Genomic DNA, 17,514 nt, shown 5'->3' on the forward strand with positions numbered 1-17,514 from the left:
TAGTGTGTTCTTTTATCTCTCAAGGGGATTTAATACTTTTAACCACTGTACCTGAACTATTCTTTAGAGTCTTAGATAGAAAAGGGAATGGCTCCTTGGATAATATGTCTCTTGTTTTGTGAGAAAGTTACTAGTCTATGCCAAAATTTAACTAATTTGCAAATACTAAAATAACTTGGTTTTCTAATGTAGCTATGGATGCTTTTACTGTTCATTTTTCAATAAAATTATTATTACGTATTCGTGACTGTATTTGAGTTAGTTGTTTTGTTGATTCCTCAGAACTGAGAAATTTATATGGCAGTTGAACTTGTCACAAATCCCAGACTCAAAATCAATATGGTGGTGAATGGTTATTACAGGATACATACACTAGGTATGCTCTTGCAAAGTCCCACAGTGACCTCTAATGTTCAAGGATAAAACCTGAGCTGTTAAAATAAAGGAAGGTCCTTTTGAAGGCACCATTTTGCATATCAGTTTGTACATTCAGTTTATCAATATGCCACGGACAGTAGATAGTAAGCAGTTGGTTCATCAGGTCTGAATGATAGGTTTCATGGGAATATTACATTGGGGAGTCAGTTTTAATTCCCCCTATTTTGAGCAAGTATGCACAAAGCCTTTACAGTAGTTGTGGGAGAACTAGTTACTTTTGTAAAGTACACTGAAAATGAAAAATACCCTTCAAATATTACATACTTTATTCTGTCTTTGGAATTATTTGTTCATACTATAATAAATGTTACTGTCAATTAATATTCTGTCCTTATATACTCAGTGCATACATGCATTCCTGAAAGATTCGTAGCTGAGAAGCTTGTTTCTTCTATTTACTTATTTGATTTTCCATTGGACTAGAAGAAACTTCCCTGTTCTGTACTAAGCTTACTCGTTCTTAATCCAAATACTTCTAGAAGAGTTTGTTTCTGACAATATTCAGATTTTGAGTTGAATGCTGTTATTCTTAGCCCCCCTTATGAATACTTAACTTTACGTATTTTGGTTAAAACTGAACATTCCCTTTTTTTGTTGTTTTTGCCTAAGCTTGATTCTGGATAACCACAACTAACATGACAGTTTCATGGTACTTGAAAGAATCCAGAGTGTTGACTAGTTAAATGTGCATATAAATTAAATATCTAAGGTTATGCTTTTTTGTTTACTGTAAATATAATTTGCAAATCTAGTGAGTTTGGAAGCAGCACCTCATTTAGGCAGTGTGCTCCAGACCAAAACATAACAGCAGCTGGTAGTTGTTTGCAAAGGGCGCTTCAAAACAATTTATAAAATTAACTTGCCTCGCATGCATTGAATCTTTGAGCTGAAAGGCAACACAGAACTTTAATTTGCAAGAAGGTAAAAATGTGTTATGTTGTTCACTTAAGTGTTTTCCAAAATTGATGTGATTTAGTATTTTCCTTTATGTGCAATGTGTGAATCATTATTAGTTTCTTTGAAGATACACAACCATGAGTAAAACCAATTATTGTATCTCTTATGTTAGAACAACTGATACTCTGCCAGTCACCCATGTGGTAATACTTGAAGGCTTTGAATTACATCTAAAGTTTAACTGCTCTGACAAGATCTAATCTATAAAAATTACTGATCTCATTTTGTATCACAATACCCACAGAAAAGTGATCATATTGCTGTTCTTTTTCTTGGTTGCTTATGTGCATGAAACTAAAACATGAATAAGTTGTCAGAACTGAGAGGTGACATTACTCTCCATTCTGAACTAGTTGTTACTTAATTGCTCGGAGTAATTTGCATCTACAGTTGCATTTTCTTCTGCTTTTGCTTTTTATTTCGAGAGCTAAAGGTTTTGTTTGGAGATACACGATTGTCCATGAATGTTAAATTCATGTCCTGGGACATTAAATTAATTGATAAGAGAAAGCAATATTTATTTCTTTCCAGCCAAAACCAACTTGTGGCTTGGGCCTTTGTACATGGGATAGATCCCAGTGATGGGATGTAGTAATACTAGCTTAAAAGAAGAATCAGTTCCCCATTAAACTGCTATTTTGTCCCTAGTAATAATTCTGTGACAGATTAGTTGGCTAATTGTTGTGGTTTAAGCTTTTTTGTTTCAATGTGGTTTGTAAGCTGTAGGTTTGCTGTGTTGATCTATTTTTGTCTCCTGGGAACTTCTGTGTATGTTATAGCTCTGAGAAGATTACAGAACTGGATTTTTATTGTTGCTGTTCTGTGTTGTGGTCTACTGGTACACTGTGGTATGTTTCATAGAGATGGGAGTTATTACATGGAGATCGTAATTGTTTTAATTGAAACTAGGGCATAAGAAAATGGAATGTAATGGAGCTGAGGGCAACAGAATCTGCTGCTTTACATTTGGAACATCTAGGCATCAGGACAAAATGACTAACCTAGGAGAAACAGAACAGCAGAGCATATGTGCGTAGCTACTGAAAATGCTAATTAGGTTGGGATTTGCTGCTTCAGTAATGCAACAGCCATTTCCGTGATCTGTGGTGTTTCCAAACTTGTAATAGGGTGGTATTCTTTAATGACTGTGTGTTGGGGGATATAGGGAGATTAATATGATGGAAGAATATTGTGAGGAAAACCCATGTCTAGGGTGTAAATACATTAATGGAATAGAAATTTCACCACTATGGGTGGAATAATACCAGGATGGACTTACTGAAAGGTTTAATGAAAGGTAAATGAGAGCTCTTTTTGAAACTAGACAGTATTTTAAAATGAAGACTTACATGGGCTAATCTATTCTGATTCTTCTGTGACCATCATCACCATCATATCTGTGTGTATCAGCCTGTACTTGGATAAATTTATATGCATTAAATTAGCCTTCTAAGAAGTCTGCAGAGTTGCACCCTTACAAAAAATTACTGTAATGTTAAAGTTATTGAAATGTGTAACTAAAGTGGGAAATGAGGGTCAGGCTGCATGGCAGTAGTTTGCTCTGGCCTTGTATCAGAAAAGATTGTTGAAAAGATCACACAAATCCTTATACTGAGCAGCATCCTATTCATTGCCGTTATTAGACTGGGTAGAACCTTGACTTCAAGTTGTACCAGTCCTACGTAAAAAAAAGCTTTTGTGGCCGGTTTTATATTTCATAGGATGCAACAGAATTGAACTCATTCATATATTTTAGTATTTTCTGTTATGAAAGGCTTCCATGTTTTCAAACTATCTGTACATGAATTCTAGTGTGATGCCGTTGATTTATAGAGAAGTGCACATTACAAGTGGTTATTTCAACGGATTATGGAACTCTATATATTATAGTTAGTAATTTCTGAACTTGATCAACTAGGTCATTTCGAACTAACATAGCAGTCTTGGCTGGGTAGATTTTTTGCGTATAGGTTGTAATTTCCTCCTTCCTGTTCCCTCACATGCCTTCATGTAGAAGCACATCAGGGGCCATTTTATTTCCTTTGTGGATGACTGCTAATGCCTTGTTTTTACAGCTATTTTTCCTATCATACTTCTGTGGGTAATTTTTAAGTACCTAGATTTGCAAATGTATTGTAACCTGGGGCTTTCTGGATGTTACTTGATGAGTTTCTGCAGGCTGTTTGATAAACAGCATCTTCTAATGTGCAGGCAAGTGTAAGAAAAATAAACATTTTATACATGGAGAGCTATCTAAATAGCATCTCTGCTCCATATGTTGTGGTACCCACGAGAGACTCATTATAATCTCTGGACCTTTTGTGCACCAAATACTTCAGTCCAGATAATGCTGTGTTCCATCTGCCTTAATCTCTGAGTTGCACAATGTGAAATCCTTAATGCTTTGACCTGCTATGTGCTAGCATTGTTGATCTTGGATTTTTCTTGTCCATGTTGCCATTTCAAACAAGTTTTCAAGGTTGTTGCTTTTAAGTTTGTCAGTTCTACTAAATTATTATGGGGGGTTTTTGTTTGGTTTGGTTTTTTTTTTTCCCTAACCCAAGGATAATTTGTAAATGCTGTTAAATGTATGCATCTCTGAATTATTTTTACTATGTTTTACATGTTTGATTTTGTTGTGCCATCTTTTTAAGTGTTTTGATTTGTTGATTTTATTCAAGGTGTTACTGACTGGGCAGAGCTCCAGAAATATGTGGTGGTGGAATTATTTTTTTCAGCAAAGAATCTTTTGCTTGCTCCACTGACATACATTTAAACCTGTATATTTAACTGTTGGCATAAAACAGGCATAGCACTGGAGTTAAGAATTTTACTCTGGAAATGTCTTAAAATGTACACATATTTTAGAACTAATCTTTAAAATTTTATATACCAGAGAGTTCCACTCAGCATCATTAAACATTGATACTTCACAGAGATCTTATTTTTAGAAAGCACTTGAACCAACTGTTACTTAGTGGTTTATCACTTGGATGAATTTACAATTTTTGTAGTAGTGTATACGATTAACATTTTTTATTGTTTATATATTAAGGAATTGTGTTATGTCTTTCAAACTTGTTAACATATCTTTATATGCCTATGAAATAATTAGCTTCCTGTCCTTAACATTTTTGTTGGCTATTACTATCCAACACTTCTTCAGATTCTGTATCATTAGATTTAAAGCTGTTGAAAAGTTGGCTATCCGTTCTAGAGGGTATTCTTCTCTAAAAATAAGTAAACCATGACTTAAAGGAGCATTAGAGGTGACTTTGTAACTTCAGATTCTAAAAGTACAGTAGATTAGAGACTGGGAAATACTTAAGGTCAACCTTGCTAGAATTTGTAATTTGCTTTCAACATTGGACGTCAAAAATTTTCTATTTAAATGACAGGCACATGTGAGATTTATCAATTTTTAATGAACCCATTGATTGATCTGACATAGAAAAATAGAAATATAAAATAATAGATATATCCTATAATATAAATGTAAACTAGAAAAATATGGGTCATAAATTTACATTTTCTCTATAATATATAGAAAAAGTGTATCAAATTGAAATATTAGAAAGTTATGGCAGTATTTCCTTCAGTAGTTTTCACAAAATTTCTCAAACTGATTATGTTTTCTAAGAAAATAGTTAGAGTACATTGAAGTTACACTATATAATGTCTAAGAGCAGAATATCTGCAGGAGTGATATCTGTCTAAAGTTTTCTTCATTTTTAAACAAATACTCTAACCAGAAAATAATTTTTTTAAATTAAAAAATGTTAAGCATCTTTGTTGTGTCTACTCTTTACTACCCTAAATTCTTTTTAGTGACAGCGGTAAATGTTTATCATTACCTTTTTCCCCTTCTGTATGAGAACAGGAAACACTGCACGTGTTTATCAAACAGTATGTATCAGTTGAGGATTGTCCATTCATGTGCGCAGTTACTGGCAGAAGATAATGCTGCGAACACGTGTTTTTGCTGCCTACATGCAAGCTCTTCTCCTGGGGCAATGCAAGGCAGCCCGAAGCCCCTCTTACTGAACAAGTGATAGGTGACCTTCCATTTACTGGCAGTTGGATGATGAACGTGTCAGCAATTGCATGGCAACTCTGCATGTACATACACATCCTATGTTAAATGCTTGTCTGTGTTTTTGGAGGGGAAAGCTTATGAAATAGACCTGGCAAAAATGTGCATGCTGTTCAGTGAGATACTGACATATAGTAATTTCTTAGCCTTGTGTTAAAACATGTTTTGTTATAGGGAAGGACTTAAGGGGAAAGACAGATTTGTTTTTAAGCAGTTGGCCTGAAACTGTTTACAATGTTTGTGCATTTGTTTACTATATTTTGGGAAGAAGGACTTCTATAGTAATCTACAGGTCTGCTCAGTTTATGTCTGGGGAAAAGCTGTCCCATACTGTGGGAAGCAGGGAACCAGGAAGCATGTGACTGTAGCACGTGACTGGAAATGAAGGATTCATCTTGGTGTGAATGGAAGATAAAGCTAGTGGTATGATTAGTTGAGGGAGGGAGGTCATGAATAAATTCAGGGTGAGTAAACTCCTTCAGCACAACAGCTGTTGTTGGTTTTGGTGGCTTTGCAAATCGATTGCTTGTAGGGGTGCTGTTGGTGTTTTTCCCCTGATTTTTATTCATGCTGTGCCTTGTAGTACAGTCTGTGTCCAAAACCACAAAAGTAGGACCTGAACTCCCAGCTTTGTCCACAGCTGCTTAATACTCCTGGTGTTGCCTTGGCCATATGATGTACTGAGAAGGTAGCATTTTTCTCTTTAACTGTTTTAACCTGGCTGGTAGGTTCTGCGTCAGTATTAATTAGCTTGTAGTTCCAGGAGCATATGGTTAGTCTCCTGTGGATTGTCTGACCAATTACTTTTCTTCACATATCATATTTTTCTGTAGATACCAGCATGGGGCTTTTGCAAGAAGCTTGTAACAAGATCTGTCAGTGGATTTAGTAGAAGGGATGGAGTGAGCATTCATGCTTCATTATTAAAGAAAAAAAGGTTTTGACTGTAAGGAATTTAAAAAGAAAGTAAATTAGTCCAGTTTCTTAAAGTTGTTTTAAAAAAAAACCATAAATCAGTCATATTGTGATACATCTGTCAGGCAGTGCCTTTCAGCTCAAAGAATGACTGCAGAGAACACGATGGGTATGTTTGTGGGCAACATCTCAAAACTGTGGTTTGAGGTCGACCTTGCTGTTAGAGTGGAGGAGCTCTGAGACCTCATAGCAGAGGAGTGGATATTCAGCCAGAAATTTTGAGGGACGAAGTTCAGAATCAGGAGGTTGGGAGAAGGATGTTAAGGTGTATGAAATGGTATAGTTTGTTAAACAATAGGCAAAAATGCGATTCTTGGAGATTCTGGTTTTATGGGGAGTAATTCTAAAGGCAAACCTGTGCTGACTGAGGCAATGGCCTGTTTGGTGGATTGATTCCGGTAATGAGTTCTTGAGCAATTAACTCGAAGTAAAGCATTATAACATTTGTATGGAAGTTTTTGTTCTGTTTCACAATCTAAAATGCTTTGTGAAAGCTGTTGGTGCAAATTGAAAGTGTTTTCATGAAGTCCACAGAAAGAAAGTATCATCAAATTACAAGCATTTAGCCTTTTTAATAGTTAAACTTGAGTTATAAGCAAGACCTGTAGATGATGTTAAAGTATTTCTACTTAAAAAAAGTAAAAGAGATTTAAAACCTTGTGAAGGTAATTTTCAGAAGTAATATTAAAGATGTTCCTGTCTTTTAGAAGACGGATCTTGTCATTGCAAAGATGTTGATATCTATAAAGAATTTTAGTGAAGAATATGATGATTGCTTACTTTGTAGAACCATGTTTCCTCTCGTAAGTGTAATGCTTTATGGAATTAAGAAGTTCTATCTGTGACAGAAATACTGCATTCAGTACTATTTCTTCAGTGATTTGACTTTGTATTTTGCATACAAATAGTTCATCACTTCCATGTTTCTGAAAATGCAACAAAGAAAAAAATGATTGTATCATGAAATTCTGAATATTCTGTTTGTAAGAGAATCGAATGAAACTGCATGTATTTATCTTTTTCATTAATTTGGCTGAAAAATAATTCTGTGTTCTTGAATATAAACACACTGAAAGATGCCCTGAACTTCAGGGCACAGTCTGTTTTCTCCTTCTATTACTGTCTGTTGGAGATAGGATGTGATAGAGGGAGCAGAGACTCCACAAACTGATCTTGTGTGGAGACTATCAGGGATTCCTTAGGTGGAAACAACAGTTTAAATTGGGTTTTCCAATAGGTAAAGGGCAGCATTTCTTACAGTGAAACTGCTGTACCTTTGCAGCAGTACCTGGGTGTTCAGCTTGCTTTTCACAAGTGTAACTACAACCAAACAACTTGTGTTTCAGTGTACTTTGTAGATATTGTTCAAGAATGTTCAGTCGTTCAGGGCTAAATAGGTAGATGGGAGATAGCGTAATAAATGGTGAGTTGGAGTGGAGTAGTCCCATGTGTCATTACTTAGCTGCCCAGTCTGCCAATACGCTTTTAACTTTCTGATGTAGTAGTGAGTAAGGAGTCATCGTGTTACTGTGTGTCCCTGTGATACATGTGACAATTTGAATTGATTTTACACGTTTGTAGTTACCACAGTTGTGGAAAGGATGCATTTATGCATTATTATGTGTGAAAATATTTAATAAGTAAATGATAATGTGTTGCCAACACTCAGCTTTTCCTTATGTATCACAGTCCATCTTTGGGGATCACAAATTAATAACTGCCAGTGTATGGAGAGAAAATTATTTACAGAATTTTGGGTGTAAACTCCAACTGAATTCTCTGTAATTGGCTATTTCAGTCTAGTTGATTTTTTTTTCCCCGGAAATACATAGTTAGATTTTGTCAGTTCCATCAGTTTGCTGCTTCTTTAGCTGAACTGTTATAATTATGTCATTTTTTTAACGTACTTCTGCTAGCACAGAATCACAAGAAGTGGTCAAATTAGCTAAAGGGTAAATGTCAAGTATCAAGCTCTTTTCTGTAGGGTAGACTTTTAAATTCTGTTGAAGATTTCTGTTCTTTTTCATTCTCATGTGCACATTCATTTTTTTTCACTGTGGATATTGGGACACCCTAACAGATAATTAATTTATTCTTAACTTCTTCTTATTGGATGGCTACAATGTTGTTACTTAAAATTTGTTCCATAACGATTTTTTTTTCCATTCATATTTTTCAGATTATGGCACAGGCTCAAGGTCTGGGGAAGAGATACATTAAAGCCTTTTTTAAAGGTTTCTTTGTGGCTGTTCCAGTAACCGTGACTTTCCTGGATAGAGTCGCCTGTGTAGCAAGGGTGGAAGGAGCATCAATGCAGGTATTGCTGGAAATAGTTTCTATCTGTCAGGAAATTAAAAAGCAATTGACAGTAGCAAGGTGAAAAAATCTTTTACTCAATTGTTATTGAATGACCACATTGTAGTATGGAATAGTTTAATTTTGACTTTGTTAAACATATACATTTATGATGTGAAAAGCTTTTCAGAACAAAACTTGCCAAAATTCTGTCTCATTAAAAGGAAAACATAAATAGCGATAAAGATGCATTTTTTTGTTATCTTCCTAGTAATTTAGAAATAAAGATTTCTTTTTTTGAGCACTCACTACCTTTTGTCTCTTGGGATTGAAATGATGACTCACAAAGAGGCTTTATTAATTTTTAGTAGCTGTATTGTAGTAATTGTGAGGCAAAACTGGTTCTTGCTGTACTTGCTCTTACTAATGAACAAGTATGGCACCATTTCAGTGAAGAATACTGAAAATGGCATGAACCTAATATTAATACTTATGCTTATTGTAACATAAGTATCAGTCCAGTGTTTCTACTTTGCTTATACTGAATGTTTATACAGTGCAAACAAATAAATATAAATAGGCTGTATAACATTTAGAGGAAAAATAACTACTCATGGTAGTGAACAGCTACTTTGTTTCCTCTGTTACTGATACTTTAAAAATATACTTTGTAGTGTAGTTAGCCAATTTTTGCATTGTTACTTTGCATTTTAAACCATATGCACTGTATATTGCTGTGTATCACTACTGATAACTATAATTTATTTTGTCCCAATGTTGCAACATTCCAATTAGCAGAGACTAAGGATTTGATTCTCAGATGCCAAGCCCTCTTTTCTGATTATCTGAGTAACCTCAGAACCCTGAGGAGAGGTTTCACAGCAATCAAGACCAGCTGCTGGATTTTGAATTATGCAGCATTTACACAGACAAAAATGGGGCTGGAACCTAGGCTTGGCTGATTTGCATTTAATGCTGTAGAAGAGCATGTGGTGGGGAATGCCAAGATGGCACCGTGCCTTTTGTGGCAGTCTGGTGTTTAACCTCTGTCAAGAAACCTCAGCTGGTCTAGAAGGCAGTCTTCACTTCAAGAACAGGGACCAGAGTAAAATAGTTGTACTCTAGTAATTCTACAATCCAAGACCAGAAGTTAGGTGTAATATAAGTTGCCTTTCCCCTTCCCATGATTGTTATTCTGAATATCATTGATGACAAATTAAAGGTAGGAGAATTTCAGGGCATACAGTTGCATACAACTCCCCCATTTTCCATCTCCCCAGTTTTTGCCTCTGTTGGGACCTAGAGCCACATACAGCATTCCAGATGCAGATGCATTTTGAATTTTACAGTTCTGGTGCGGTTTGGGACAGATGTGTTGGGGTTTTTTTTGAGAGTTTTTTTTTTGTTTGTTTGTTTGTTTTGGGTTTTTTTTGAGGTGAGAGTAACCTGAGCATTTAATTTCTGAGGGGTTGATTTTTAGCATGCCATGTTGCCTTTCATTGCATAATCTTTTCTGTCTCTGATGTAATGTTCTGTTTGACATCCGTTCTTGTTTGGATACCAGTTTTAACTCGGTAGCTGGAAAAAAATGTTGTAGATATCCCTACTCTACAGGTCTGTTGATATCCTCTGGTCAAGACCTCAGTTTAATGTTTGAAGTCAAAGTCTCAAGTATTAGGGAGTGCTCTGGTATTGCTCTGGAGTATTGCTTCTCTGCTTTCTTGAAGAGTTTATAGTTGACTGTGGTTTACCCATGGAAGATCTGAAAACCACTACAGTTACTTGCTAAGATTTATTCAGCCTGACAAAGAAGGGTATGGACTCTTTGTAGTGGCTAGGGAAAGTAATATATATTCAGTGGGTGATTAAAATCTAAATTCTTCCCTTGAGGTGTCTGTTGACTAAACACTGATTGAAGTATGGGTAGCTTGAAAGCTGACATGCCTAATTTTACTGACATCTCAGTGCCTGTAAAATTCTTGTTCTGGTTTTATTCTGGACTGTAGCACTGAAATAGAAGTTTGTCTTAAACTTCTATGCCTATGGATGGTTTTCAGACTACAAAAAATCCCCACTTCCTAGTGCTTTTACTAAGATACTAATTTCCTTGCCAAGATTTATTAGATGCCTAACTAAGTCTGACAGGGACATAATTATAAGTAATATATGCTTCTCTTGCAGAGTAGCTTGAAGGAGTACTGGTCATCATGTTGCAATTCTGTGTATTTACTGTGTTCTCTTAGAATGTATCTGAAAGCTATGTGTATGAGGGAGAGTGAAAATCAGTCAGCATGTAGTCATATATCCATCAGTCACATGCTTCCAATGAGATCTTGTTGCAATCGGCATATATCATGTTATGGTTCACAATAATTTGTTTCTAATAGGCCTCTGAAACATCTAGCTGGCTTTGTGTGCTCATCATCGTGGCTCCTGCTGAGCCTGAAATTAAAAATTCTGATAAGAAGCAAGGAATAAATTTCTCTGTGTCATGCTCACTTTCCTACTCTGGCTCTCTGTTGTGCTCCCTCTCCCTCCCTCCTTTCTGATTTTGTTTTGGACCAGCCTTACTTCATAGTTACTGGCAATGGTAATACTTTCTGACACCCTGGCAGGCATGCTGCATAAAGGTTCTAATGAAAACACAAATTTTCTGATTTATTCAGAGTCAATTAAGACAGACTTCATGCATTTCATTGTCTCAAGCTGATTTTGTGTTTCCACAGTGTTTTCAGCCACCTGTCATAATTCTTTCACTTGTGCTGACTTCAGTGTATATGAGTATTAACTGTAACCTATAGGGAATAACAGTGAACTATTGTAGTTTATAATTTTAACATCTTTTTAGTTGTTTCATTACCTTCTGTTTATCTTCCCAAAATTACTGGTTTTTGAATCCTCACGTGAGGTGGTTTTTATTGCTTAGGATTTTAGAGAATGATGTGCTCATCTAGCATTTTGTTAATAGTGGGTTTCAAGTGAGTTGTATCTGTTTACAACATTGACTGTAAGTGACACAAATAACTGGTAGTATGATTTCTTAATTGGCTGTTGTGGATTCTCTGTGACTCCTTTTGTAATGCTGGATGTATACTTTAACATCTTTGCTTTTTTACATCTTTGTATCCATTTTTGTTGTTTTCTGTTGAGTTGCGTTTCTTGTCTGGTATTATGAACTCTTCATACATAATGATGTGGAAAAGACAACCCCCCATGGATACATAAATTCATTAAATCAAATGGACTATTTTCAAGTGAGATGGAAGTTGACAGCCTATGTGCAACTTTATATGCAAATTCTGTTGCAAACAGTTCAATACCAAGGATTATAGCAAGCAGCCTGACCAGCGATCTCTGACGAAGCACACTTGTTTCAGCAGCAAACATTACTGAATATTCTATTCTATTATGCATAATAGCAGTTGTAATTATTCTGTGGCAGTTTCTCCTAACTTTATTATTAGGATTACTGTACCTAAGCCTGGGAGCTCATGTGAATATTATTCCTGATCCCCAAGCTATAAGCAAATAAGTTGTGACTTTCTGGTATTCACTAGCAGCATAACAACTATCAAGTTAATAATTATTTATAGTAGAAGGGCATGCTTTTACCCTCCTACTTATGGAACCTCATGTCCTGCGAGGTTTCATCATATGGCTGGGGATCTCAATTTGCATGCTTTTAGCATTAGTTTGGTTAGTAATTGGGAAGAATGAATGTTTTGTGACTTCTGAACCACAGTTTTAAATTAAGACCTGTGTGTCTCATTTGTAGCAGGCTGTTATGCCAAGAACATGGGCAAACAAGTTACCATGCTTCGAGCTAGAGGAAGGAAGAAGTCTCTGTATTATTGTTTCTTGTAAAAATAAAGAGCCCTTGTGAGCGCTGTTGTTGACTGCATTTTCAGAAGCTGTATTTGTGTTTTTCTAGACCTCAGACCTTATTACTAGTAAAAATGGCAGTAGGTTGTCTCTGAACACACTGCATTAAATTCATTCTATACTTCTTGGCTTTTTGTTCTGGAATCACTATTCATGCTAGTTACATAAGAAAAAGACTTGCTGAAGTATTTAGATAATTTCTTTTACAGAAGACTCTAATTGTTGATGAGACAAGTTTTCTTTCCGTTTATTCTACCAAAATAGTATTTTTATCTGTGCATTTTGAATATGTCAGTGTTGCTTTGTGGGAAAGAAAAAAATTATTCTACATTGTCATATTTCTCTTAAATGTAATTCAAATGTATAATGAGTTGGATAGCCATTCTGTATCTCAAAACCACATTAGCAGTGTATTATTAAGAGCAGTAAACAATATGGTATTACATTTGGAGTGCTGTAATTAAAAAAGTTATTTTAAACTCTAAAGCATTTCCTTTGTTTAAATACAGAAAACAGTAGGAGTCAACAGGGATAATGGAACTAGAGCAATACTGTAACTACCTGTTGTATTTCTCTGTAAGATGAATGTGATACAGATTTAGTTGCAAGGAAAAATTTGTGAACAGTCATACAAATCTTATTCCAAGTATCAGATGTGAAATATATTATCTCTTGGAGCAATGGGTTTAAAATTTCCATTTGTTTTGACCTTCTCTCTTGGCACTTTAAGGTAGGTATTTCCGAGTACCAAGCAGTTTAATTTGAGAGAATATACCATATGTATGATTCCTGCTCTGTAAGATCTCCTTCTTTGCCTAATGTCTGGTTCCATTCTTAGCTTCTGTCCTATATATGCCTGCATTTGGTAAAATGAGTATGACTATGAATTGTTTGTGAATTTGTATGATGAGAATTTGTACATAAAGATATTGTCCTTTGGTGGAAGATGCTATGAAGGTGGAAAATAATTCTGGAAAATCCTGATTCAAAATAATAAGCAAATGTCTGCCACTTAGTTTCTATTTTTCATTTATCTTACTCTTGCAATGCATAGACTGTAGTAAATAAAATAACAGTGAGTATTAATGTACTTACATCTTAGTCTTGGACTATATTTCTCTGGATTTTAATGCGTTCTGCTTTGATCCACAGACTTACTTGACTAGATAGTAGTCTCTGTAGTCTGCAGCTCAAAATGTAACTAGCCTCATTTGCTGTTTAGCTACACATGTTGTCATTTCCCTTCCCCACCCACACTTATTCTTTTGAACTATCATATTCTGTACTGTTCATGTGATTTGCACCTACTCAGGACCCCAGCACATCACTTTTTGTTGCACATTACAAATTTAGTTTTTCACAAGTTCCCTTAGAGGAAGGCCTTTATCAACTGATGTGGCTAGTAAAGAAAAGATGATTGAGGAAACTGTAGTGAATATAAATCAGCAATTCTAAACAGCTTTTAAAGTTAAAAAATAAATACTAAGTATCCCTCCTGATTTGGGAACATGGTTTTACTGAAAAAAAATTTAATACTGTGTAATTACTTGTGTTGAGAACGGCTGATTGCAGTCCTACACTTGGGATTGGTTTGCTCATCAAAGGTACAGTCCGTCTGGGAAGGCGAGTTTCAGAAGTGAGTGTCTGGTGGTACATGTGGAGAGCCAAGTTATACTGTAAGGTGAATGCTGAAAACCTCTCCTACAAAAAATCGCATTCTAGCAAATATTGCAGCTATCATACAGGTAAATGAGGGCCTGCCTGCTCTCAATATTCTGCTTTATTAAATATGCCACCTAACTCTAGAGTCTAAATTAGAGGTCATCTGCTGTCCCACTTGGAGATACCGTAGTTTTATTTGAAGAAGCTGGAAAAGCTTATTGAGAAATAAACTATCAAAAGACTTTAGTCTGGATTAGTCTTAAATAAATTCTGTCTAATAAGAGGAGTATTTGTATTAAAATAACCCCGGAAAGAAACAATGAAGACAATACTGTGATGGGCTACATCCTTCCTCTGCTGCTTCTGATGAGTTAACTCAGAGCCAGCACTAACTGTGTACCCTGGTTTTGTACCATGCCACACAAAATAATTATGTAGGGTTCTGTATACCTCCTAATAAATACTCTGTATTAATTAATTACTTGGATTTTTTTTTAATGTTGAGGTTAGTGAACTGTCTCATTTCACTGTATGGTTCTGTGAGAGTTCACGCTGCTTTGTCTCCTGTTACAGAAGGCCCACATTTACTGGCAGGGTCAGTACATGCTGTAGGTGTAGGCTTTGTTTTTTCTTTGCAAAGAGTGGTAAGATTAGTATTGTTACAGTACATAATTATTAGTGCATTATGCTTGTATAAGCAGTAAGATGCCTACTGAAAGTTAGATTTTCTGGGAATTAGTGCTCTTAGTTGTCCTTTGTTTTTAATATTAAATAATATGTGGTAAAGGCAATCACTTCTTTCTTCGGGCTTGATAAGTATGTATCCTGTGAACTTTAATTTGCATGCAGAAGTGTATTGAAAGATGTAAACTGCAGATTGCCATAAATTAATGACATTTAACATAGCATACAATGAAGACATATATTTCCCAGAATACAATAGGTTCTTGGTCCTCTTATAGTAAGGGAGTGTGTTTTTACTGATTTTAATGGATGCCACCTGTTGAAAGACTTAGGTGGAAGATTCTTAAAGGAAATGCAGATCTTAGGCTGGTTTTTTCCCCTCTCTTTCAGCCTTCTTTGAATCCTGGGGGAAGACAAGCATCCGATGTAGTACTCTTAAACCACTGGAGCATTCGAAATTATGATGTACAACGTGGGGATATTGTGTCGTTGGTGTAAGTAATTTTGCATCTGTTTTAATACATGCTTATATAAATGTTGATCCATTAGTATTTATTATTTAATCTAGAATACTACTGTTAAGTATATATATGAAGAAAGAACATAAACATTTTAATAATGCATTATTGTTATTCTTATAATAAGTTTTCAAAACTCAGATGTTCAATGAATGCTTTGCGAAGTTTTCACTTGAAAGGAATGCAGTGCAAGATGTTATGTGATACAGTATATATGTGTATGAAAACTGCCAAGGAAAAGAGCTGTGAGATAAATAGAGAAAAAAGAGAAAACTTTATGTGGCTCAATGGAGTATACTTTTAACATTTCACTGTGCACTCGTATTTGTGAAAAAATAGTGTTTCTTTACCAATTCATACTAAGTTGGGTTTTTTCCTGAAAAATCTGGCTACTTAATAAAGCTTTATATATAATCACAGGAGTTCAACCATCTCCATAAAGGACAAATATAGTAAAAAAGAACCAAACCCAACCCCAAAACCATAAAAAAAAAATCCTAAACAAGTTTTACAATTTCAGTGGGGAGGTCTATTTGTCAAGCCAAAAGGTGGCAGTGTTTTGCTGTTGAAAATATTCAAGACTGTCAGGAGAGAAACTCCATTTCAGCCTTAACATAATATAGAAATGGGATGTCAAAGTGTACATAACTGACCCAATGATATAATGTGTACTCATATTACATGCTTGGATAGTTTAAGCTTAGAGGTTTAGTTTTTAAAGTGAAATGCACAATATGTAGATTATAACAGAGCTGTCTTTGGAGTCCACATTATCAGGCTTCCTTTTTGTCATATATCTCTTCTAATTGTCCCACTTTTTTGCCTACCTCCTCACTGTAGAGGAAATTTGTATGACAGTTTTCACTACCAGCTCTTAAAGCAAACTCCCATATAGACTTCTTTTGTTAGAAACTTAAAATTTACTTTGCGGTCAGTGTTACTCTCTGGCATTTTCTGTAACTGGTCTAGCTACAAATATGAATTTATTCATGTTTGTAACATTTAATATTGCAAAAGGAGTCCAATTTTAGGTCACTTAATGACTTCTTGTAAAATTTAATTCTACCCATGTGTGCATCCCTCTGCATAAGTCATGATTTGTTGATTGTTTAAAACAGTGAATGTAACTGGTTAGTAATTAATTAACGGAAGATGGGCATGTTGTCTGATCAGAAAATGCAATTAATAGTTTCATTCTTATTATAGAGTTTGAAGGTTTGTGGTACTGGCTGAGCCATCTGCATTGATTTCTTTCACTTTGCTGTATGTTTGGGCATGATAACTAAAATTTTAGATGCTGTGGGTTTTTTGTATGTTTTGAAAAAATTGCCTATTATTGGTGGAGTGTATGTACACCCACATGGAAGAAGTCATGTTGTATTTATGCACTGTACTGAAGTTCTTCTTAATCTTTGGGGAAGTATACTGGTTAATCGGACTACATAATTCAAAAAGCACTTTTTGACCAAAACAAAGGAAGTTAAACAATGTAAAAATTATATATTGAATAGTTTTGATATGAAAATATTGAGGGATGTTTTATATGTCAGTAATAACTTTCAAGTTGTGAAGTACTTCATGATATGGGTTTGCTAGAACCAGCTTTGGCCTGGTAGCTTATTGTAATGTAAAGGTTTCAATTGAGTGGTAAAGACTTGCAGGATATAGTATCTGAGTGAGTATCTTCGTACTCATGTGAGTTGTTTGAGACTTTACGTTTGGTACACAAGGTTTTTGTTGTGTAAAGAGGTTAATACTGTTATCCTCTTAATTTTGATTGTTTACCTGTGATATCTTTAACTCACTAGTGAATAGGTATTGTATGTATATGCATGAATTCTACTTTATAGACCTCAGAGGATTTGGCTGATTTTAGGCAAGGCATGAACAGGGAAGGCCAGTCTCATCAACTGCTGCTTTTTGTGCTACTGTTAGAATTTTAGATGAGACAGTGTTGGTGTGACTGAGATAGGCAGATGGGCATGTAAACCTTTCATATAATACTTGGCT

The 17,514-nt window shown here is 35.2% G+C and overlaps 1 protein-coding gene across 1 annotated transcript; it reads left to right on the forward strand.

Annotated features, from left to right (window-relative positions):
* Positions 1 to 8,645: 8,645 nt before the first annotated feature.
* On the forward strand, positions 8,646 to 15,484 carry IMMP2L (IMP2 inner mitochondrial membrane peptidase-like (S. cerevisiae)). Its single transcript, XM_010157918.1, has 2 exons — positions 8,646 to 8,780; positions 15,377 to 15,484. The coding sequence occupies exons 1-2, from the start codon at positions 8,646 to 8,648 to the stop codon at positions 15,482 to 15,484; spliced, it is 243 nt and encodes an 80-aa protein (XP_010156220.1).
* The last annotated feature ends 2,030 nt before the right edge of the window (positions 15,485 to 17,514 follow it).

This window comes from Eurypyga helias, unplaced genomic scaffold (assembly GCF_000690775.1).
Source record: "Eurypyga helias isolate BGI_N326 unplaced genomic scaffold, ASM69077v1 scaffold9898, whole genome shotgun sequence".
In the NCBI taxonomy this organism is placed as follows: Eukaryota; Metazoa; Chordata; class Aves; order Eurypygiformes; family Eurypygidae; genus Eurypyga; species Eurypyga helias.